Source organism: Nomascus leucogenys, chromosome 15 (genome assembly GCF_006542625.1).
Source record: "Nomascus leucogenys isolate Asia chromosome 15, Asia_NLE_v1, whole genome shotgun sequence".
In the NCBI taxonomy this organism is placed as follows: domain Eukaryota; kingdom Metazoa; phylum Chordata; class Mammalia; order Primates; family Hylobatidae; genus Nomascus; species Nomascus leucogenys.
The window spans coordinates 61,031,206-61,053,353 of NC_044395.1; the positions used below are offsets into that span (position 1 = coordinate 61,031,206).

General features: G+C 50.1%; 1 protein-coding gene across 1 annotated transcript; it reads right to left on the minus strand.

The window, feature by feature from the left end:
• Positions 1-994: 994 nt before the first annotated feature.
• Positions 995-18,413, minus strand: MOGAT2 (monoacylglycerol O-acyltransferase 2). Its single transcript, XM_030829498.1, has 6 exons — positions 18,323-18,413; positions 16,093-16,271; positions 4,642-4,846; positions 4,138-4,312; positions 3,293-3,492; positions 995-1,149 (listed from the first exon to the last, which is right to left on the minus strand). Exons 1-6 carry the CDS (start codon positions 18,411-18,413, stop codon positions 995-997), a joined length of 1,005 nt encoding a protein of 334 aa, XP_030685358.1.
• Between the last annotated feature and the right edge of the window lie 3,735 nt (positions 18,414-22,148).

A 22,148-nucleotide genomic window follows, 5' to 3' on the forward strand; every position in this document is an offset into this window, starting at 1 on the left:
GGAAGAAGTGATCAGCATGGTCTTCTCTGACTCAGTCTCATCCAGCTTCTGGGAAGGTGAGATAGGGCCCCAGGGCCAGGCTGGGAGGTCAAGGGTAAGGCTTTGACCAGCCCTCTTGTTTGGGGGTAGAAAGAAAGAGAAGCATGCTAAAATATAATTCTCTCATTTATTGAACTGACATTTATGGAGCCCCCTTTTTTTTGTGGCAAGGTAAGGGGCTGAAGTTACAAAGGGTGAGTAAGAGGCGCCTTATGCAGCTCTCAGCCTATGTAATGTCACAGCTGAGACTCAGAGTCAGTGGGAAAACTGAGGCTCAGAAGGAGAGAAAAGAGGCCTGCCCACAGTCATACAGCCAGTCGGTAACAGAGCACAGTCCTCCCTACCCACCTTCTGTGTGCCTCTGGCTGCCGCTCCATCACCCAGAGAACCCAGAAGCTTGAAGCTACCTAGGGTGAGTGCAGGGGTTTACTGGCCACCCCTCCTCTCTAGCATGGAGAGGGAGGACCTGGGACATCCAGGGTGCAAGATGACGGGTCTTGTAGGAGAAGGGACTGGAGCTGGTGGCTTTTTTTGTGCTGTCACTCAAGGTCAGAGGAATAAAAACCTTGCTGTTCTCTTTTTTTTCCCTGCATTTCCTTTTATAATGTTTGAGTGACATTACAACAGAGAACAGAGACCTCAGAAACCATTCTCCTCCAGCCCTCTCTCCCATTTCACTGATGAGCAGACAGAAGCCAAGGAGCAGGAGGCTTGCAGAGGTCTTGCAGCAGGAGTGCAGATTGCTGCAAAGGTCTTGCAGCAGGAGTGCAGATTGCTGTGCCAGAGTCTGGTCTCCTCTTCTGCGTTGCCTGCTTTGACTTACAGCCTGATATGGGTTGGATTTGCAGGAGTCTGGGAAGGCTCTGCAGATATGTTCAACAAACACCTCCAGGAAGTCTTCTCAGAGCACAGCACCTCCTGCTGGGCTCCCTAATGTTGGCCCTGCCCTTTGGGCTCAGCAGAACTCCAAGTGTTGGTCAGCAGGGATGTTGAACTTAAGTTTGTGGGCCTCGAAGAGGTTGCACAGCTCTTTGATATAGCGCTGGTGCAGCTGGTTCACCTCCTCCTCCGAGGGATGCAGCGTCTTCTGTACCTCGATGGGCTTCCCCACTGCAAGGCATAGAGGTGTGCAGTGGCCTAGGGTAGGCAAGGGGCCCTTGGGGCAGGTGCCCACCCCCATGGTTCATCCCTGCAGAAAAGTGCTCTTACTGCCATTCCTTCCAACCCTAATCTCAAGTAATGAATGAATTTTAAGACATTAGGGCAACTCCAAGATTCTGATATAATAACAATGGCTGGATTTCTTTCGTTCTTTTTTTTTTTTTTTTTTTTGAGGCAGAGTCTTGCTCTGTAGCCCAGGCTGGAGTGCAGTGGCTCAATCTCAGCTCACTGCAACCTCCGCCTCCTGCGTCCCAGTTCAAGCAATTCTCCTGCCTCAGCCTTCCGAGTAGCTGGGATTACAGGCATGCGCCACCATGCCCAGCTAATGTTTGTATTTTTAGTAGAGACAGGGTTTCACCACATTGGACAGGCTGGTCTTGAATTCCTGACCTTGTGATCTGCCCTTCTCGGCCTCCCAAAGTGCTGGGATTACAAGTGTGAGCCACCACGCCCAGCCAACAGCTGGATTTCAATGTGTCAGGCAATGCACTAGGTGCTTTACATGAAATACTCCCTTTTATCCTATGGGTATAAAAACCTGTCATTCCTATTTGACAGATGAGTCAATGAGGCTCAGAGAGGTTGCCTGACTTGTTCAAGGTCACATAGCCAGGAAGAACCACTGCCAGGTTTTAGACCCCAGGGATGTGCCCTTTACCTTCAGGCTATATGATTTGGGGAGTCCAAGATGCCATGAATGGAAGCGGCTATATTTCTAAGATGGCGTGAGTTCATAGCCCAGGCAGCTCTTCTTTCCCCTCTACCCCTCCACGCTGACCTGCAGTGGCTTCTCTCATCCCAGGGAAGAATCAGGAAGGGCCTAACTCATCCCTTTCTCTGGTTCTGCCTGGCTGGGAAGGCAGTTCCTCTGTCCTCTCTTCTGGCAATAGCTCTGGAAGCAGCAGAAGTATTAAAATTCATGAAAATATTGCTACACAACACAGGGGAGGTCATGATGTAGGGGTTTACCAAGTCTGCTCAATTAGCAAGTGGATGGATGGAGATGAGATGAATGGACTTCTCTCTATAAAGTCTGTCGGAGGCCAGGCGTGGTGGCTCATGCCTGTAATCCCAGTACTTTGGGAGGCTGAGCCTGGGGGATTACTTGAGGTCAGGAGTTCGAGACCAGCCTGGCCAACATGGTGAAACCCTGTCTCTACTAAAAATACAAAAATTACCCAGGCGTGGTGGCACTGCCCTGTAATCCCAGCTACTCTGGAGGTTGAGGCAGGGGAATCGCTTGAACTTGGGAGGTGGAGGTTGCAGTGAGCTGAGCTCATGCCACTGCACTCCAATCTGGGCAACAGGACTCTGTCTCAAAAAAAAAAAAAAAAAAGAATTAAACCCTCCTTCTCTAGCATTGTAAAAAGTCAGAATGATCTTAATAAAAACCTCAACTTTGTTATTCAAAAACAGTGCGATATTTTGGAAGTTGCTTAACTTCTCTGAGCCCCAGTTTACCATCAGTGAAATGGGGATAGTAACTCCTGTCTTGAAGGTATGGCCAGGTGTGGTGGCTCATGCCTGTAATTCCAGCACTTTGGGAGGCTGAGGCAGGCGGATCACTTGAGGTCAGGAGTTTGAGACCAGCCTGGCCAACATGGTGAAACCCCATCTCTACTAAAAATACAAAAATTAGCTGAGTGTTGTGGCGAGTGACTGTAGTCCCAGCTACTCAGGAGGCTGAGGCATGAGAATCTCTTGAACCCAGGAGGCGGAGGTTGCAGTGAGCTGAGATTGTGCCATTGCACTCCAGGCTGAGCAAGAAGAGTGAAACTCTTAAAAAAAAAAAAAATCCTACCTTGAAGGTTGTTAGGATAAGCTGAGTTGCTTCATGTAGGGCAGCTAGTGTAGTGCCTGGCACAGAGCAGGTGCTCAGCAATTGGTCGCAACTATTGCTCTTGGCACCTCTGCTATAGTTCCTATCCCAGACTGTCTTCTATTCTATCTGCTTGTGTGTGTATGTTTCCCAGTCTAGAATGTGAGCCCCATTAGGGCAGGAATAAATCTGGCTCATTTCCACGTCCCCTTGCAGCACACAACCTGCCCTGTCCCTATAGCCTCCTCCTTCCCAGCCTGGTCCTGGACTTACCCACAGTGGTGATGGGCCGGCGGTAGGGTATGAAACCAAAGCTGTACTGGAAGACACCACGGCCATGAAAGAGTGGGAGAGAGATGCCCATGATCTTCTGCAACCGATTCTGGATACAGCGCAACCAGGAGCCAGAAGAGTTGGGAATCTGGTCAAATAGGTCATTCTCCCCGAAGGAGAAGATTGGCACCAGGGCTGCCCTGGAGACAAATAGAGGAAAGAGGGCATGTGGGAGGCCCCAGAGAAGGCACAAGCTGAAAGGCCCTTTAGCTTCCTGCAGGAACTCAGTGACCAAGAAATGGAGCAGAGGTCAGCCACCTGGGCTGGAAGTGGAGGCCTGGGATATCTCCCAGATCTTCGCAGCCCCATTCTCTGACCTTGGGCAGGTCCCCTGCAGGGCCACAACTTCCCAGGTGCACCATGAGAGGTAGACCAGAATGCTTCAGAGAGTCCTCCCAGATATAAAAATCTGTATTATTTTTCCTAGAAAAATATCTCCCACCTCAGCTGGCTTATGTTTCTCAAGGATGCTTCACCCCAAGGAGGGAGAACAGCTCTGAAATGTACCCCAAATATCACTCTTCTAGATACCATAGGTCTCAGATCAAGCGCCAGCTTTGTGGAATATGTTCATTGCCACCTAGTTTCTTAGATCACTGAGTCTCCGTTGTGGAAACTTTTCTAGGTATTTGGGCATGAGACACCAAAATATAATCTTCATTGTGAATGGACTGAAAACCTCTACCAAAATAGAATCTGCATTCGTCTCTGCTGTCTTCCCACCAAAATAAAATCCTTGCCAATTGCCAACTGAACCCAGAGTGCTCTTCCCAGAGGCTTGATACCCGTGTGTCAGGGCGAGCCTGACGAAGCCCTTTCGGTTCCGCAGTAACAGCGTGAAGGATCCAGGCCTGGCATCCAGGGCCTCCTGGGCACCCCCTACAATGATGCCTAGCAAGTTTCCGCCACCCTTCCTGTTCAGAATGTGAGCAGCGCTCTCCTTTTCTGATGTGACCAACCCTGGGGAAAGAGAAAAGTGGGTCAGGTATGGAGTGAGGGAGCAGGGGCTATGAAAGTACATGTAGCTCATAAAGAGATCACCAGCAATGCCTACTGAGGCCTGGGGTTTTCCCCCACTGCCCCCCATTCCAGCCAGGAGCTCCCTGAGTCCTCTCCCTCTTCCCAACCCCCTGATGGACTCAGCGCCCAGCATGGTGCTGTAGGAAGTGCTTCTTTGGGCCTAGCCTCCTTCTCCTACTGCACACGCTCTTGGAAGAAGTACAGAACTATTGGCAACCCTTCTGAAAATTTGTTACCTTCCTGAGCTGCTCAGGGGTAGAAAGACTCACCTGCGGACATGATGTAATCTCTGAAGAAGGGGGCCCGGAACCACAAGGTCAGCATCATCAGATGGGGGCGGATACCGGGGAAGATCGAAGAGAAGCCCGTGCTCTCAGTGCACAGGTTGGCAAAGGCTCCGACTGCCAGGACTCCATGGGGGTGGAAGCCCGCAATGTAGTTCCGAGAGGGGTCCAGCTCAGCAGTCTTGACCAGCTGCAGGGACGGCAACGTGCTGAGCACACACAGGCCAGGGTGGGGCCTGTGTGCCAACCCTGACTCTGCCACTCACTGGTGTGACCTTGGGAAGCCCCCCTCTGAGCCTCCAGGTCTTCATCCATATGTCTGACCACCCTGGGTTCTTACGAAGATTCAGATATGGTGTGTGACAGCACCTGGAGATACCACGGTGCTGGCTGTGCCACAGACTTGATGCTGGCTTGGGACAAATTGCTCCCCTCTCCTACAGGCTCCTCATTTGTAAAGTGGCAATAGAGTATTTGGACCTGTCCCTGCTATCTCCTAGGGCTACTGAGAAACTCAGGTATGATGGTGCCTAGAATTATTCATACCAACACCACCTGGACAGGATATAACATGAAGACACCAAAAGGCCACATGGGGGCACTGCCATGCTGAAACAGCCCCATTTTAAGAAAAACGATGTTCCGGCCAGGTGCGGTGGCTCACGCCTGTAATCCCAGCACTTTGGGAGGCCAAGGCAGGTGAGTCACCTGAGGTCAGGAGTTTGAGACCAGCCTGGCCAACATGGTGAAACCCCATCTCTACTAAAAATACAAAAGTTAGCTGAGCATGGTGGTGGGTGCCTGTAATCCCAGCTACTAGGGAGGCTGAGGCAGGAGAATTGCTTGAACCCTGGTGGCAGAGGTTGCAGTGGGCCGAGATCACACCATTGCACTCCAGCCTGGGCAACAGAGTAAGACTCAAAAAAAAAAAAAAAAATCAATGTTCCTCATATCCATGAGACATCTACGGATTCAAACAACCTCAGATATAAAGTATTCAGAAAGAAATTGATTGTTGCACCTGTAGTGAATACGTAAAGACTTTTTTCCATTATCAGTATTCCCTAAACAGCATTCCATACCATTTCCATTGTATTAGGTGTCATAGGTATTCTAGAGATGGGTTACTCTATATGGGAGGATGTGCATAAGTTACAGGCAAATATTACATCATTTTATATGAGGGACATGAGCATCAGTGGATTTTGGTATCTGCGGGGGTCCTGGAACCAATCCCTGATGGATGTCTCGGGGCAAAAAATTGGCACTTCAGATGTGGGAATGAGGCTTTGTAGGCCATCTGAGGAGCGAGTCCTGTTGGGTGGAAAGCCCATACATGGGGGGCAGCTCTGGCCCTGTTTATCCGTATGCATGATGCATGGCACCCTGTGGCTCTCTGCTTCCCCTCGCCAGGCCTTCATTGCCCCTTAGCCACTCTCTTTCCCCAGCCATCGCATCAACAGGTCTGGCCAGGCCTGCAGCATGAGAGTGTAGCAGCGTCCAACGGACGTTGTAGATTGTGTGAGAGAGAGCTGCTGTCATTAGCAGCTTCTAGGTGAAGTGGAGTGAAGGTGAAAGGGGAGCAAACTCGGTTAACAAATGCTGCTCCTGGCCAGTTACTGGACGGGCTGTGCCAAGCAGCTAAATCTGCAAAGACTATCGCTGTGGGTGGTGATTGTAAGGAACTGGGGGGGCCACCCTTTTCAGTGCCTTGTGTCTGGAAGACCCGGCCATCAGAGTCCAAGGGTCCCCAGGGTCTCTGACCCAATCCCACATATCCCATCGGGAGGCTCCCTGATAGGACTGCCCAGGCCCTGCAATGTGTACTCCCTCAGGTCAGAGGCCACCAGCCTTTCCCCTCTGGCACAGCTTTGCCAGTGTAAAAATTCTTCCTGTCATCAAGATGCAGCTGGTGACTCCCTGAGGGTTCTTGTTACTCCCTTTGGGGAGCAGCAGAGGCCTGGCTGCCCTCTCTCAGAGCAGACTGGAGATGTCTACAGGGCCTGAAGCCTGTCTGCCCCATCCAGGCTGAATAGCTCCACATTCTCCTGTCCTTGACCTGGACATGGGCTCTGCAATTTATTTATTTATTTATTTATTTATTTATTTATTTATTTGACAGAGTCTCACTCTGTTGCCCAGGCTGGAGTGCAGTGGCATGATCTCAGCTCACTGCAACCTCCGCCTCCCAGGTTCAAACAATTCTTATGCCTCAGCCTCCCGAACAGCTTAGATTACAGGTACATGCCACCACACTTGGCTAATTTTTGTATTTTCTAGTAGAGATAGGGTGTTTCCCCATGTTGCCCAGGCTGGTCTCAAACTCCTGGCCTCATGTGATCTGCCCACCTTAGCCTCTCAAAGTATTGGCATGAGCCACCATGCCTGGCCTGGTGGTGTTTCTTTAAAAACCTATCTAGCTCAATGCATGGAAACACTTGCTTATAAATTTTCATTCGCTGCTAGTGGGAGGGTAATTTTGCACCTCCATAAAGGCAATTTGACAATATCTACCAAAACCGAAAAATATAACTGATCTTTTAACCCAGCAACTCCATTGGTGAGGAATTTAGCCTACAGAATTTCTCACACTTGTGCAAAATGACACCTGAACAAGGTTATTCACGGAAGCATCAGGTTTTGGTGATATCAAAAATTTGTCATCCACTTATAATGACCATCAGCAGGGCCTATTTAGACAATTTGTGAAACATCCACACAATGGACCATTGTGTCACCATAGAGAAGTACAGCAGCTTTTTCTGTCCTGATAGGGAAAAAGGGCCATGGCAGCTTGTTAACTGAAAAAGCAAGGGGCGGGACAATGCATGGAGAGTATTGCAACTGTGCAGAGAAGGGAAAATACATTTGCTTTATATGGATACACCAAACACAGGTAGTCATCGTTGCCTCTGAGGACAGGAACTGGGGAGATAGGACATGATGTGGAATGAGGACTTTTCACACCTACCCTTTGGTCTGTTTTTGAATTTTTTTTTTTTTTTTTTTTTGAGACAGTCTCATTCTGTCGCCCAGGCTGGAGTGCAATGGTGTGATCTCAGCTCACTGCAACCTCTGCCTCCTGGGTTTAAGCAATTCTCCTGCCTCAGCCTCCTGAGTAGCTGGGATGACAGGCACCTGCCACAATGCCCAGTTAATTTTTGTTTTTTTAGTAGAGACGGGGTTTCACCATGTTGGCCAGGCTGGTCTCCAACTCCTGACCTCAGGTGATCTGCCCACCTCGGCCTCCCAAAGTGCTGGGATTACAGGCGTGAGCCACCACGCCTGGCCAACCTTTTTTGAATTTTGAACAAAAGGTATTACCTACTTTAAATAAATAAGTAAACAAATTCATGTATGCATGAATGATTATGCCCTTAATAAAAAAGCATTTGTGGCCGGGCGCGGTGATGCAAGCCTATAATCCCAGCACTTTGGGAGGCCGAGGTGGGCAGATCACCTGAGGTCAGGAGTTGGAGACCAGCCTGGCCAACATGGTGAAACCCCATCTCTACTAAAAATACCAAAAATTAGCTGGGCGTAGTGGCAGCGGCTGTAATTCCAGCACTTTGGGAGGCTAAGGTGGGTGGATCACCTGAGGTCAGGAGTTGGAGACCAGCCTGGCCAACATGGTGAAACCCTACCTCTACTAAAAATACCAAAAATTAGCTGGTCGTAGTGGCGGGCGCCTGTAATCCCAGCTACTCAGGAGGCTGAGACAGGAGAATCGCTTGAACCTGGGAGGCGGAGGTTGCAGTGAGCCGAGATCGCGCCATTGCACTCCAGCCTGGGCAACAAGAGCAAAAAATTCTGTCTCAAAAAAAAAAAAAAAAAAAGCATTTGTGCATAGAGAAATACCCTGGTGAGTGGAAGGGCCTGTGTCTAGGTCACTGAGCCAATATTAGAATGAGCATCTACGTGCACGTATCTATTGTGGTCCCACAGAGCATGCACTTGGATACATGCACATAGATGCATGTGCTAATACTGGCTCAGTGACCTAGACACAGGCCCTCCCACAGTGCAGGCACTTGGATACTGAGGTGTGGTATCTTTCTGTGCTAACCTCTTCCATCTGTCCCCTGGACCCAAATCTACCACAACATCCCTGTGAAGATTACAGACCATGTGTCTGATGCATCTGTGTCCCCAGTGCAGGCCTGGAACAGAAGAGATGCTCTGGAAAGGATATGGCATGAAGGAAGGAAGGAATGAGCCCGGTGGATGAGGCTGGTGCAGCCTCAGAAGGAAAGCTCCCTTGACCCCAATCCTATCCTGGCACGTCACCAGGGTTCCACTAGTGGGAAAAAGAACCTTGAGTCAGGAGACCCAGGTTCTGCCGCTGGCTCATCACATGACCATTGCCAAGCCCCTGTCCCCTCCGTGGCTCAATTATTTCTGTCCCACAGGACACTGATAACGCCTCCCTGGCAGGGTTGCTACTGGGTTCAAAGCGGGTAAACAAAGAAGAGGGGAGGTTCGTGGAGTGCTGTGGTCTGTCTCCCTCCCTCAGTTCTGTTAGGTGAGGGGAGTGTGACTAAGCAAAGATAGCTGGCTGTCTGGGGAAAATCCTGCCTGGGTGCATGCCCTGGCCAGCTGGGTGTGCAGTAGGCAGTGGGGCCTGGAGAAGGGCACAGCCAGGTTACTAGGCTCTGGGGGTGCTATTGCTTTTAGTTGATATAATTTATATACCATAAAATGTATCCGTTTTAAGTATGAAATTCAGGGTTTCAGTATATTTAAAAGGTGTGGGATAGGTGTGGTGGCTCACACCTCTAATCTCAGCATTTTGGGAGGCCAAGAAGCCTGGCAACACAGTGAGACTCCATCTCTACAAACATTTTTTTAAAAGTTGTGGTGGTGCATGTCTGTAGTCCAAGCTACTTGGGAGGCTGAGGCAGGAGGATTGCTTGAGCCCAGGAATGAGGCTGCAGTGAACTATGATTGAACCACTACACTCCAGCCTGGATTGTAGAGAGAGATCCCACCTTTCTTTCTTTCTTTCTTTCTTTCTTTCTTTCTTTCTTTCTTTCTTTCTTTCTTTCTCTTTTTTTCTTTCTTTCTTAGATAGGGTCTTACTCTGTCACCCAGACGGGAGTACAGTGGCACAATCTTGGCTCACCGCAACCTCCACCTCCCGGGCTCAAGCAATCCTCCTGCCTCAGCCTCCTGAGTACCTGGGATTACAGGTGCATGCCACTACTGCCAGGCTAATTTTTATATTTTTAATGGAGATGGGGTTTCACCATGTTGGCCAGGCTGGTCTGGAGCTCTTGACCTCAAATGATCCATTCCCTTCGGCCTCCCAAAGTGCTGGGATCACAGGTATGAGCCATCGCACCTGGCCAAGATCCCGTCTTTAAAAAAAAAAAAAGGTGTGTTACCTATCTAATTCCAGAGCATTTTCAACACTCCAAAATAAACTGATACCCATTAGAAGTCACTCCCCCTCTCCCCAGCCCCTGGAACCACGAATTTACTTTCTGTCTCTATGGATTTGCCTGTTCCAGACATTTCACGTAAATGGAATCACACAATATGTGGCTTTTGTGTCTGGTTTCCTTCATTTAGCATGGTTGGAGGTTACCTATGTTATGGTGTGTATCCGTACTTCATTCCTTGCTGTGACTGTATATTATTCCATTTTATGGATATTCTACATTTTGGTTGTCCATTCATCAGTCAAGGACATTTGAGTGGTTTCACCCTTGAGCCATTACAGATAATGTGGCCTTGAGCACTTGTGTACAAGTCTTGGTGTGAAAATGTTTTCAATTCTTCAGCAGCGGGTACAGGGGCGCTACTTTTAACCCCAAGACGCTCTTCAGTCCCTGCCTAAATGATCACAGCACCACATAGGGCTCTCCGGGAGAGGGCATCTGGACCTTGAGTGGGAGGGAGGACAGCGGGGGGCTGCTGTGTCTCTACCGTGTCTGTCCATTCCCATTTCTCCACAAATGATCTTGTGCCCCCTCACAGCCGTGGGCCAAGTGAAGAGCCTCAAGAACCCAGATTCTTTATGGTTCACAAAGCAGCCATGCTGTTAGCTTGTTTATTGTTCAACCTGGCCCTAGGGAGGCTGGCTGGAGTATGATAGGCACCATTTGACAGTCCAGCAAACCGAGCTGCGGCGACCTGCCCTAAGCCACACAAATGGCTCTGAGTTCTGCCACCTCCTGCAGAAAGCATCAGAGAGAGAAAGAGAGAGAGCAAAGCGAGCCAGAAAGCCTTTGTTCCAGACCCAGGGAAATATCCTGCCACTCAGGACTGTCTTTGGGACCTTTCACTTGCTAGTCAGACTTGGAAGTTCCAGGGTTCTCTTGATTCCCTTCTCCCAGGAGAAAGCGGCTCCTGCATCAACAACCTGCCTTGCACTGCTCCAGGGCCTGGTGTGGGGAGAGCCTGTTCATGGCCTATTTATGTGCTTAGATTAGTTGGCAGGTTAAAAATGCTGGGCATGCAGGGTCTGATTCAGTAGGTCTGATCTGGCCTTGGGCATCTGATTTGTGATAGATTTCCTAGGGGATTTGGTTACACATCAAAATTCAAAAATCCCCTTTCAGGTTCAGGCAGTTAGCTGTGTGAGTGTGTGTGTGTGTGTGTGTGTGTGTGTGTGTGTGTGTGTATGCACGTGTAGGGACTAGGGTGCTTCCCTGTCTCCCCCCACCCAGCTCAGATGGATGGAAAGGCTTAGATATTCTCCTTGGCCCTGGCTGTAACTCCCTGTGGCCCTGGGTAGGGCTTTGGCCTCCCCAGTCCTCTCTGTTGATAAGTTATCAGCTGTTCCTTGACCCACCATAGTCACACACTCATTTCACAGACAAGCATCGATACCCACGGACACATCCCCTCAATTCTAACATGCACACTCTCCCTGCCCACTTTAAACATTTTGAAATTAAGATGCACCTTTCAATTCTAATTGGAAAACTTTTTCTCTTAGTGGTGCATGAAATACTGGCATATTTTACCATTGAGGATATCTTAGAGTTGAAGAAATACATTAAGTGCCAGGCCCTGAGAGCTGGAAAGAGTGCCAGAGGTGGTAAACACTCCCAGTACCTACCAGGCCCCAGGCACCTTGTGTACACCAACTTGCCTCACCCTCCGTCAACCATGTGAGGGGAGTGTTATATCATTGCCCTCATTTAACAGATGAGGAGATTGAGACACAAGGTTCATTAACTAGTTCTAGGTCATACAGCTAGTATAGACTCAAAGCCAGGGTTTGAACCCAGAAGTCTGGCTCTGTGTGTGTAACCAGGAGGCTCTGCCACCCTGTAGGAGTCCTAAGAAAAGGGGATTCATGGGGTAAGAGGGTGCACTCCAAGTAAGAGCGCCAGCGCAAGTGACATGGCTCATGCCTAGAAAACTCGGATGGCAAAGGGAGGACAGGCAGGTGAGGGGTGGGTGGGGTGCAGGAACTGGAAGGCTGCAGCAAAAATAGACTTTAAGAGCCATGGGAGTCACTGTCACTGTTGTGTTTCACTCATTTTATGAGGATTATTCCAGCTGCAGTGTGGTGGATGGACTGCAGGGGGCATTGGCAGAAGTAGAGCCAAGATAAAGAGATACGTGTGGTCAGGACTTAGGGCCGGCGGAGGAGAAACGAGTCAGGCTGGAGGAGTTTAGGAGGCAGAGCCCAGGCCTTAGAGCAATGGTTCTTCACTGGGGCAAGTGTGTGCCCCCAGCCCCTCCCCCTCACCCAGCAGATGCCATTTGGTAATGTCTATAAATGTTTTTGGTTGTCACAATAGGGAGGGATAGTGCTACTGGCATTGAGTGGGTAGATGCCAGGGGTACAGAGAGCCCCCACAACATAGAATAATACAGCCCCAAATGTCAATGGTGCCCAGGTGGACAAAGCTACCTGGAGAGCTACCTGACTGCGGGGTGCAGTGAACCAGAATAGGGTGGGAGGCCCCCAGTCCCTGCAAGGCAGCCTTGGGGCTAAGGGAACCGCTGTGCTCTATGCCAGTTCTCTCAAAAAAAAAAAAAAAAAAAAAAAAACTTTAAAATCACTGGACGGCCACATGTATATGGCAGGGGAGCATGGAGGTTTGTGAATGTTAGGGGAGCTCAGCAGAGCTGGGGCTCCCTACTGTCTGCTCACCCCATGATCCCTGCAGGGCCTGGGCAGTAAAGGCATATGGGAGGGTGGGAGGGTCTATGGAAAGAGAGTCTGCAGGCCACAGCCCCACCCCACAGACCCAGCTTAGGACATAGTCAAAATGAACATCATCTCGCCCTCTGCTGGCCACTCAGTGGCATTGTCACCCTTGGCAGATGGTGCTGCAAAGGGCCTGCGGTGAGCAAGGATCCTGGGGGAAAAAAAAAAAAAAACCAGTGCACAGAGCCGGGTGCAGTGTCTGACACCTGTAATCCCAGCACTTTGGGAGGCCAAGACAGGCGGTCAGGAGTTCGAGACCAGCCTGGCCAACATGGCGAAATCCCGTCTCTACTAAAAAAAATACAAATCAGCTGGGAGAGGTGGCAGGTGCCTGTAATCCCAGCTACTCAGGAGGCTGAGGCAGGAGAATCGCTTGAACCTGGGAGGTGGAGGTTGCAGTGAGCTGAGATCACGCCACTGCATTCCAGACTGGGCAACAAAAGTGAAACCCCATCTCGAAAAAAAACAAAAGCAAAATAAACAAACAAAAAGATGCACATAGAATTTCTGCAAATCGAGGCCTGTGTCCCACCAGTGTCAACAGTACTAAGGTTGAGATATCCTCCTCACGAGCCACCTGGCTGGGGAAGGAGCAGGAAGGACGGATGTTGATAGGGTAGGCACAGAGCTGCCTCAGCATTTCTGCCAGACCTGCGACTGGAAATGCTCCAGGTGCAAAAAGGGCCAGATGCTGTCCTTTGAGGCCGTTGGGCTGGCTGAAGACACCCTGGGAGAACTTTCAGGTGAGCAGTCCCAGTCCTGCGGAATGGCCTCCAGTGGCCTCCACCCTCTGACCTGAGGGCCTCCCCAGCCTGCTCTGCAGGCCTGCCTTCTGCTTTAGCCATGCTGAATGTCAGGCTGTGGCTCAAAACTCACCCTGCGGCAAGTGTCTGGGCCTGTGCTTGTGTGTTTGCCTTTTCAGGCTGCGTTTTCCCCCCCAGTGAGCTTGGGATTCAGCTCAAGAGTAAGAAGTGAGACCAGAGCCAGAACCTCTGAAGCTCTCCTGGAGGCCAGAGCCTGCTTCAGGTTTTCTTTGGCTTGGTCCCTGATGTCACACACACGTCCCCAGGCTGGCCACAGCACACTTTCCCGGGGAAACTCTGACCTTCCTGGCACAGAAGAGGAAGCCCAGGCTGGAGACAGGAGAGGCATGAAAGGGAGGTGAATCTCAAAGTGCAGAGGTCCTGGGGTGGGGATGAGGACTCCGCCTCTGACACGTCCATGATTGCTCCCAGAACTCAGCAAGCCCTAAGTTTCTTTGCTGACAAGACCCAGGAGGGGGCCCTGCAGGAAACACATATGAGGGGCAGGGGAGGGCCCCCATCCTGAGCCCCCCAGGCTAGACCATGTTCTGCCTCACCACATCTACCACCCTTCGTGAGCACGGCAGTCTCTGCCAGCCGCTGCCTGCTGTCTGCCCAGCACCCCCGTTGCCCTTTGCCTTGGTGGCCCTGCTCACTGCGGTGCTAGAGGCTCCTGCATTCCAGTTGTGGCTCAGACTTTGCTAGTCCTTCTTGGGCCCCTGGACTCTCAGAAGGGAGCAAGGCAGGAACCCCAGCCACCTTGCGTTCCCATAATTCAGACAATTTGCTTAACTTTCGTGGGCTTGTTTCCTCTACCCCTCCCCCTTTGCAAGATGGAGATCTTGTTTCTGATGGGACAGGAAGAGGTAGGGTTCCCAGGCAGCGTGGGAGAAGTTACGTAGGTGTGGAGGTCAGAGCAGCAGGGCTCGGGCTCTCAGAGTCCTCCCCAGACTCAAGGTCACTACCACACTTCCTCAGAGTCCCACTGCCAGGGTAAAATAATACTAGCTACCTGTTTACCGAAAACCTACAAAGTGCTAGCCGGGCGCAGTGGCTCACGCCTGTAATCCCAGCACTTTGGGAGGCTGAGGTGGGCGGATCACCTAAGGTTGGGCGTTCGAGACCAGCCTGACCAACATGGTGAAACCCCGTCTCTACTAAAAATACAAAAATTAGCCAGGCATGGTGGCCGGCACCTGTAGTCCCAGCTACACAGGAGGCTGAGGTAGGAGAATTGCTTGAACCTGGGAGGCGGAGGTTGCAATGAGCTGAGATCGCGCCATTACACTCCAGCCTGGGTAACAGAGCGAGACTCCATCTCAAAAAAAAAGAAAAGAAAAGAAAAGAAAACCTACAAAGTGCTTTACTTGCTTTGTCTCACTGAATCTACACAACCCAGTGAGGCATGTGGCATTATCCCCATTTTACATATGAGGAAACTGAGGCTCAGAGAGACCAACTTACCTACGGTCATACAGCTGGTATGGTATGGGGCAGACTTGGGATCAGAATCTAGTCTGCCTATCTCCACGGGCCATATCTTACCCCTTTCTTCTCTCCTGCTTCCAGAGGAGGGCCAACTGCCCCTGCCTGTCCCTTCTCTGCATCCCCACTGCCTTCCCCATCCTATCCAATCTGGCTAATAAACCATCACTGCCTGGCTGCGTAGATCAAGGCTTCAAATTGCCTGGGATTCCGTTGAAGGAGCCGAAAGATCTGCTCACTCAAATCCATGGATCTGCTCTGCTCTGGACACACCTTCAAGTCCAGGGCCTGGTGTCCACAATGACCACAAGGTAACAGGAGTCGGAAAGCCAGAGATTTGAAGGCATGCAGAGGAGGAGGAATCAGTCTACTTACTAGATACATGGGGAAACTGAGCCTCAGAACAGGACAAAGCTTTGCCCAAAGATATACCACATGCCAGTTAGGAGCAGGGTAGGATCTGAGAACAATTCAGGGCTCTCTCCCCTGTCCCTTTGCCCACAGTCAGTGTACACACTTGGAAATCTGTAAAAGAACTTGCTGTGTGACCTTGGTGACATTTCCTCCTTCTCTGGGTGTCAGCCTCCTCTTCTGGTGAATGTTAAGTGTGAGGCTGGATGGTCCTTAGAACCTGTAAGTTTATTACCTTCACTCCCAAGCCTGGGCTGCTGATGGGTTTGTGCCTTTAAGATACATAGGCATGCCTCACACCATATACCCCACAGAACTCCTTCAAACGCTGGACATTCATCAATCCACATATTGGCCCCGCATCCCTGCAGATGCGAAACCAGGATCGGAGAGAAGCTGGACTCTTCTCCAGGTCACATAGTAGCAGAAGCCCTAGCTCCTGCCTCCCAGCCCAGTACCCTCCTCAATGCATGCAGGGCCATATTCTCCCATGGAGATATGGGCACTCTGGCCCTGACCACACCCCAGCCAACTCCCTCCCCTACCCCAACTAGCCTCAATACTCACTGAGATGGGGAAATAGTCCTTCATGTACTTCCATATAGTCCAACACCGGATGGCCTGGATGTGCCGGCCCCCCTGCCGTGGCTTATCTCGGTCCAGGTACCACCAGGCCGCATACAGGACAGCGAGGAGCCAGAATCTTGTAAACAGGAGGACTATGAAGCCCACAGTGCAGATCTCAGCTAGGGAGGGAAGAAGGAGCTGTCAGGGACAAGGGTCTGAGAGGAAGGCAGGTGAGATTGCTCAGACTGAACTCTGCCCATAGGCCTGGCACTAGCAGCACTGTCCTGTCCAATCCTCGGCCCCAGGAGGAAGACAGCAGCTTCCAGGGCATTCAAGGAGGAGACGAAGGCCCCGAGAGGGACTGCGGCCAGCCCAGTGTCACTGGGGGCACGCGTTGAGCCTAGGTAGGCCTAATTCCAAAGCTCACTTTCTCCCACTGCACCAGGCTGCCTGATTCACTCCATCCCCTGCCAGTCCCCCTTCTCCCCAGGAGAGTTGTTTGTACTCACCAAGTGCTCAATCAATGGGGACAACTGGTTGGATAAACTGTTCTAGTTTCCATCTTTTGGGATCTCAGAGCAAAGGGAGACCCTTTCCTGCTCTCTTTCTGTTCATCCTCTGCCCCATTTTCCCAGAGATAAATCCAGCCAGGTGCCTCCCGTTATTCAAGCCCTTCATGACTTCCCCATAACTTCGGGGACAGTCCAAGCAGCTCAGCCTGGCCTCCAGGAGCCCCAGAGCTGGCCCTCTCCCTCCCGCTCCTGCCTCTTGTCTGTGGACACTCTGAACTACGCAGTGTTCCCAAACCCTGCTGAGCTCTGATTCCTTTGTCTTCAGTGACCAGTGACATTTGTTGTTGAAAGGAGGGAGGGAGGAAGAGGCCAGCCCCTGGCTGCCCGGTAATCAGGGGTGCATCAGGACTAAGACCGGGCCTAGTGTGGAATTCCCCTCTGACTCATGGTTTCTCAGCCCTTACCGGAGGCAAATCCTTGATTGTTTGGCTCATCTGTGCAAAGGGGGTATACAGGGATGTGTAAAATGTCTAAAAACCCTTAGAACAGAGATGCAGGTCAACCAGAAGGGATGCTAGGGCAGGGTCCTGGAGGGCCTGCTTTGCCAAGGGGGAGTTTTTTAGCTACAGAATTGTGGGGGAGTTTCTGAGGAAGTACGTGTGCATGTGTGTGTGTGAGTGTGTGCGTGACAGAGAAAGAGAGAGAAGAACAAAGAGAGAGAGAAACAGAGAGAGAGAGAGAGAGAGAGACATGGCTACTGAGCAATGTGTTCAGAGTGTGTCAACATTTTAACAACCAGGAGAGTGGTATCTGTGTACAGGCTGAACCTCAGCCCTGGAGGCAGCAGTTCCTACCCTGTCTGGTGCCAGCAGATGAAAGGAAAAATCCCACGGACTCCCAGTCATTCTCCCTTCCCAAGCCACAGATCCAGGCCCTCTTAGAAAATATTGCCTTCGGCAGAGCTGTTCTTTGGGCAAGGGTGATCTCTCTGGCCACAAATCAGTGGTGGGGTGGGTAAGGGGCCATGCTCATGCCCTCCAGTGTGAGCCCAGCCCAGGGTCCAGGCCAGGTCTGTGCCGAGCAGAGGTCAGCACATTTCTTCATTTCCTTTACAATAGCCCTGCAAGGCCAGCATTGTTGTCTCCATTCTGCATATGGTGAAGTCGAGGCTTGGAGAGGTCAGGCATGGGCTGGCTAAAGTCATGCAACTGGTCAGTTGCCCAGCTGAGTCTGACTCCGGGTTTCCTGGTACCCAGCATGCCCACTCCACAGTCCACTCTCAGCCTGCACCTTCTCCCCGCCCTCCTGTTCTTTCCCTGTTTCTCTCACTTACCCTACTACCAGCCACAGTTTCCTCCTCCCTGAGTGCACAGAAGGAAATCCCTCCTCTCTGAGAAGGCTGCAGAGCCCAGAACTCTGCCATCATCGCCCAAAGGCTTTCCCACACCACCTGGCAGCCTGCAGATTGGTCTCCATCCAAGTGCCAAAGGAGAGCCCACAGTGCAATCCAGAGCGGCAGACGGTGACTTCTACCCCATTCCACCCCCAAGAAGCCTCTGGGCAGGCCCAGGAGTTCTCTCTGGGCAGGGGCTCTGAGCACAACAAAGCCCCCTTTAGGATAAATGTCTTCCCACCATCAATGTGCTGTGTGCACCTGGTGTGGCTGCTCTGTCCCACCTGAGTGGTGGTCTCCCATCCCACAGTGCAGCCCAACTTACCCAGTGCCAAGAAGGAGAAGACAAACTGTAGGACAGCAAGTGTCTGCAGCCTGCGCTCCCACGGCACAAACAAGGGCGCGAACTCTACCATGCTGGCGGGTCAGCCTGGCTCCCGCAGGTTCTGTGAGCTCTGCTGTGGTCTGAGGCACCCACAGGTTTTTGTTCCTGCCCCAGGTTGTAGAAGCTGGCAGGGAGAGTGCCACACCCAGCCCAGCCCAGCCCCAAGGCCTCCTTGCCCCTGCTGAGGCAGGAACTTCTATCCTACAAGAAACCTTTGAATCTACTTGCTGGAGCCTGGCTAAGGAAGGAGGAAGAGAAGGGGTTGTTTAGCCTTTATCAGCCTTCTCAGGCAACGCCTTATCTGCATGGCTACCTTTCCCTGATTGCTTAAATCTTGTCCTTCCTATAACTAGGCAGGTGAAGCCCCAAGCATATGCAATCTTGCCCCCTTCCCACCTATTCAATGACCTGGCCCCAAGGTCAATGGATAGGATGACTATTGGTGGTCCACCCTTCAGGTATCACTCTTCCACAAAACTGCCCTTGGCAAGTTCCCTAGTGACCTCCATGTTGTTAAATCCAGTAATCAATTCTCAGATCTCATCCTGACCTATTGGCAGCATTAGATACGGTTGATCATTCCCGTTTCTTTGAAACCACTTGGCCTTTGGACACTATGCTCTCCCAGTTTTCTTCCTAGCTCTCTGGCTGCTCCCTTTGTGCCTCTTGTCTTTCACCAGGCCAGCTGTTCGAGTCCCCCTCCTCCACTCCATCCCCGGGACTTCTCTTTTCTCTCCAGTTCCTGCTGTCTGAGATCTCATCCAGGGTCACACCTCGCATTCTATTTACACAGCAAAGACTTCCAAATCTGCATCTGCAGCTCTGCTCCCTGGGGCTCTAAACTTGAATCTCTACGTGGCTCCTTGACATCTTCACTCGGACACCTGATAGGCATCTCCATCGTAGCATGTCTAAAGCTGAGCTTGATTCCCTCCCCCACTTCCCTCCTGCCCCGCTGACTCCTCCTCTGCTCTTTCCCATCTCAGTAAAGGGTAATGCCATTTACCCAGTTGCTCAGGCCGAAACCTGAGTCACACTAGATCCCTTCTGTTCTTCTCCATCCACCTCTACCAGTCACCGTGTCCTATCAGTTCTTCTAAATCCCTCCCTTTAAATGTGAACTTCAAATTGACATATACCATACATACGGAAAAATGCACAAATCCTAAGTGGACAGAGAAATGTCTTTTCACAAAGTGAAAGTTATCACCACTCTGATCGACAAACAGAACTTACCTAGCACCCCTTCTGGCCTTGCCAGTCACTGGTCTCCTCCCTGTAGCTTAGAACCATCCTCATCTCTGTTCTTGAACTTTATGAAAAGTGAATCATTTAGTGTATGCTCTTTTGAGACATCATATGTGCCTATATTGCCTTTGTTTTCATTGCTGTATAGCATTCCATTGTGTGAATATGCCACAAAGTGTCCATTTGGCTGCTGACGGGCAATTGGGCTGTCACCCGTTTCTGGCTATTATGAATATTGCTGCTATGAGCATTCCTGTACATGACTTTCGGTACACATCTATACATATTTCTGTTGGGTATGTGCCTGGAAATGGAATTGATGGGTCTCATGGTAGATAGCCATAGAGTTTTCCAAAGTGGTTGTACAAATCTACACTCCCACAGCCTTATATAAGAATTCTGAGTTCTGAATTTTGGTGGGTGTGTAGTGGCCCTTCATTGTGGTTATAGCATTTTCCTAACAGCTAATAAATATGAGCACATTTTAATATGCTTACTGCCCATTTGGATGTCATTTTCTATGACCTTCTTGTTCTAGTGTTTTGTTGATTTCAGTCTCTTGAACTGAACAGCTGCTGTCTACCTCCACGGCCAGCCTCTTTTATAGACTGGCTCTGTCTTCCTTATTGGCCTCTCCATTTACTTTCTATCCTCATTCTCCTCTCCACAATTTCCACACAGCAGGAGAAACTGCTGGGTTTATGAATACGTGAATGTTCAAGTTTGGGAGTAGAGCCAAACTTTTCCAAAATAATACATCAAGGTATAGTCTCCCCAGGAATCGAGAGACCCCCCCTGCACCCTCACAGATCTGCTCTGACCCTTGGTGTGGTCAGACTTCTTCTTGTCTTGCTAGGGTATGAAATGAGACCAAATTTTACTCTTGATTTGCATTTCCTTATCACTAATTTCTTTTTTTTTTTTGAAACCAAGTCTTCCCCTCTTGCCCAGGCTGGAGTGCACTGGTGCGATCTTGGCTCACTGTAACCTCCGCCTCCCGGGTTCAAGCAATTCTCCTGCCTCAGCCTCCCAAGTAGCTCGGACTATAGGTGCCTGCCACCACGCCTGGCTAATTTTTGTATTTTTAGTAGAGATGGGGTTTTACCATATTGGTCAGGCCGCTCTCAAACTCCTGACCTCAGGTGGTCCACCCGCCTTGGCCTCCCAAAGTGCTGAGATTACAGGCGTGAGCCACCGCGCCCGGCCTACGCTAATGTTGAACATCTTTTTATTTATGGGCATTTCCTCTTCTGTGAAAAGCTTGGTCTTCATTTTTGCCCAATTCTATGGAGTGTTGTTTGTGCTTTTCATAATCATTTGTACTTCTTTATGTACTCAGGATATTAACCCTTTGGGGTGGCATATCTATTGTAAATCTTCTCCCAGTTTCTAGCTTGTCTTTTTTTTTTTTTTTTTTTTTTTTTTGAGACAGAGTCTCACTCTGTTGCCAGGCTGGAGTGAAGTGGCGCGATCCTGGCTCACTGCAGCCTCCACCTCCCAAGTTCAAGCAATTCTCCTGTCTCAGCCACTCAAGTGGCTGGCATTACAGGCACCCGCCACTATGCCCAGCTAATTTTTGAATTTTTAGTAGAGATGGGGTTTCTCCATGTTGGCCAGGCTGGTCTCGATCTCCTGACTTCAGGTGATTCGCCCTCCTTGGCCTCCCAAAGTGCTGGGATTACAGGCGTGAGCCACCGCGCTCAGCCCTAGCTTGTCTTTTAAGACATCCTTTGATGAACAAACATTTTTTCAATATAGTCATATTTTCCAGTCTTTTATAAAATACACATTGTTTGGTCGGATTTAGGAAATCTTATCTTACTTATACATTTCATTAAAATTTTTGAAGTTTTGTTTTTTATATGTAAGTCCTAATTCATCTGGATGTTTAGATAGTATGAGTTAGGTTCCAATCTTAGCGTTTGACATGTGGGTAAGCTTTTTTTTTCAGTCTCTTTGTTGAACACTCCCTCCATTCCTCATGATATGTTATGCCACCTCTGTCATGTGAGACAGTTCTACGGATGTGTGGTCTGTGTCTGGGCTTTTATTCTCTCCTGTTAGTCCTCTTATCTATCTCTGCCAGCATCACACTGTTTTTAAGAGCCCTCAGCTAAATTAGAGTTCCAGTACCGAGCAGCCAGCAACACTGCCCGAGCGGGGTGGGGTTTTACAGTATATTTTCCACAGGATACTCCCTTTACCTGGGGGACAGCCTAATGCCTAGTTGTCCAACCCACAACCAGGGAGTCCCTCACACAGGAAGCTTGTTTATAGTGGCAGATGCTCTGGATTCAGAAAAGTTGTGTAAAAAAAGTTAAAAAGAAAAGGAAAATATATTGGCAGATGCCCTGATGCTTCTTATCAGATCTGTGTCCAATTTATGTCTGCCTGACCATTACTTGGACTCTGGGAGCCATCGGGGTAGTCTCTGGTTCTTCAGATAGAGGGTGCAAATTTAATACACCCCACAGTAAAAAATATGTTCACTAACTTATTACTTATGAATCCTGGACAG

Coding starts and splice junctions, on each gene's coding strand:
- MOGAT2 (XM_030829498.1), bottom strand. CDS start 18,413: ATGGTAGAGTTCGCGCCCTTGTTTGTGCCGTGGGAGCGCAGGCTGCAG. Junction 3,493..4,137: donor AGGCTCGCCCTGACACACGG/GTATCAAGCCTC, acceptor ATTTGTCTCCAG/GGCAGCCCTGGTGCCAATCT. Junction 1,150..3,292: donor CCGGCCCATCACCACTGTGG/GTAAGTCCAGGA, acceptor TATGCCTTGCAG/TGGGGAAGCCCATCGAGGTA.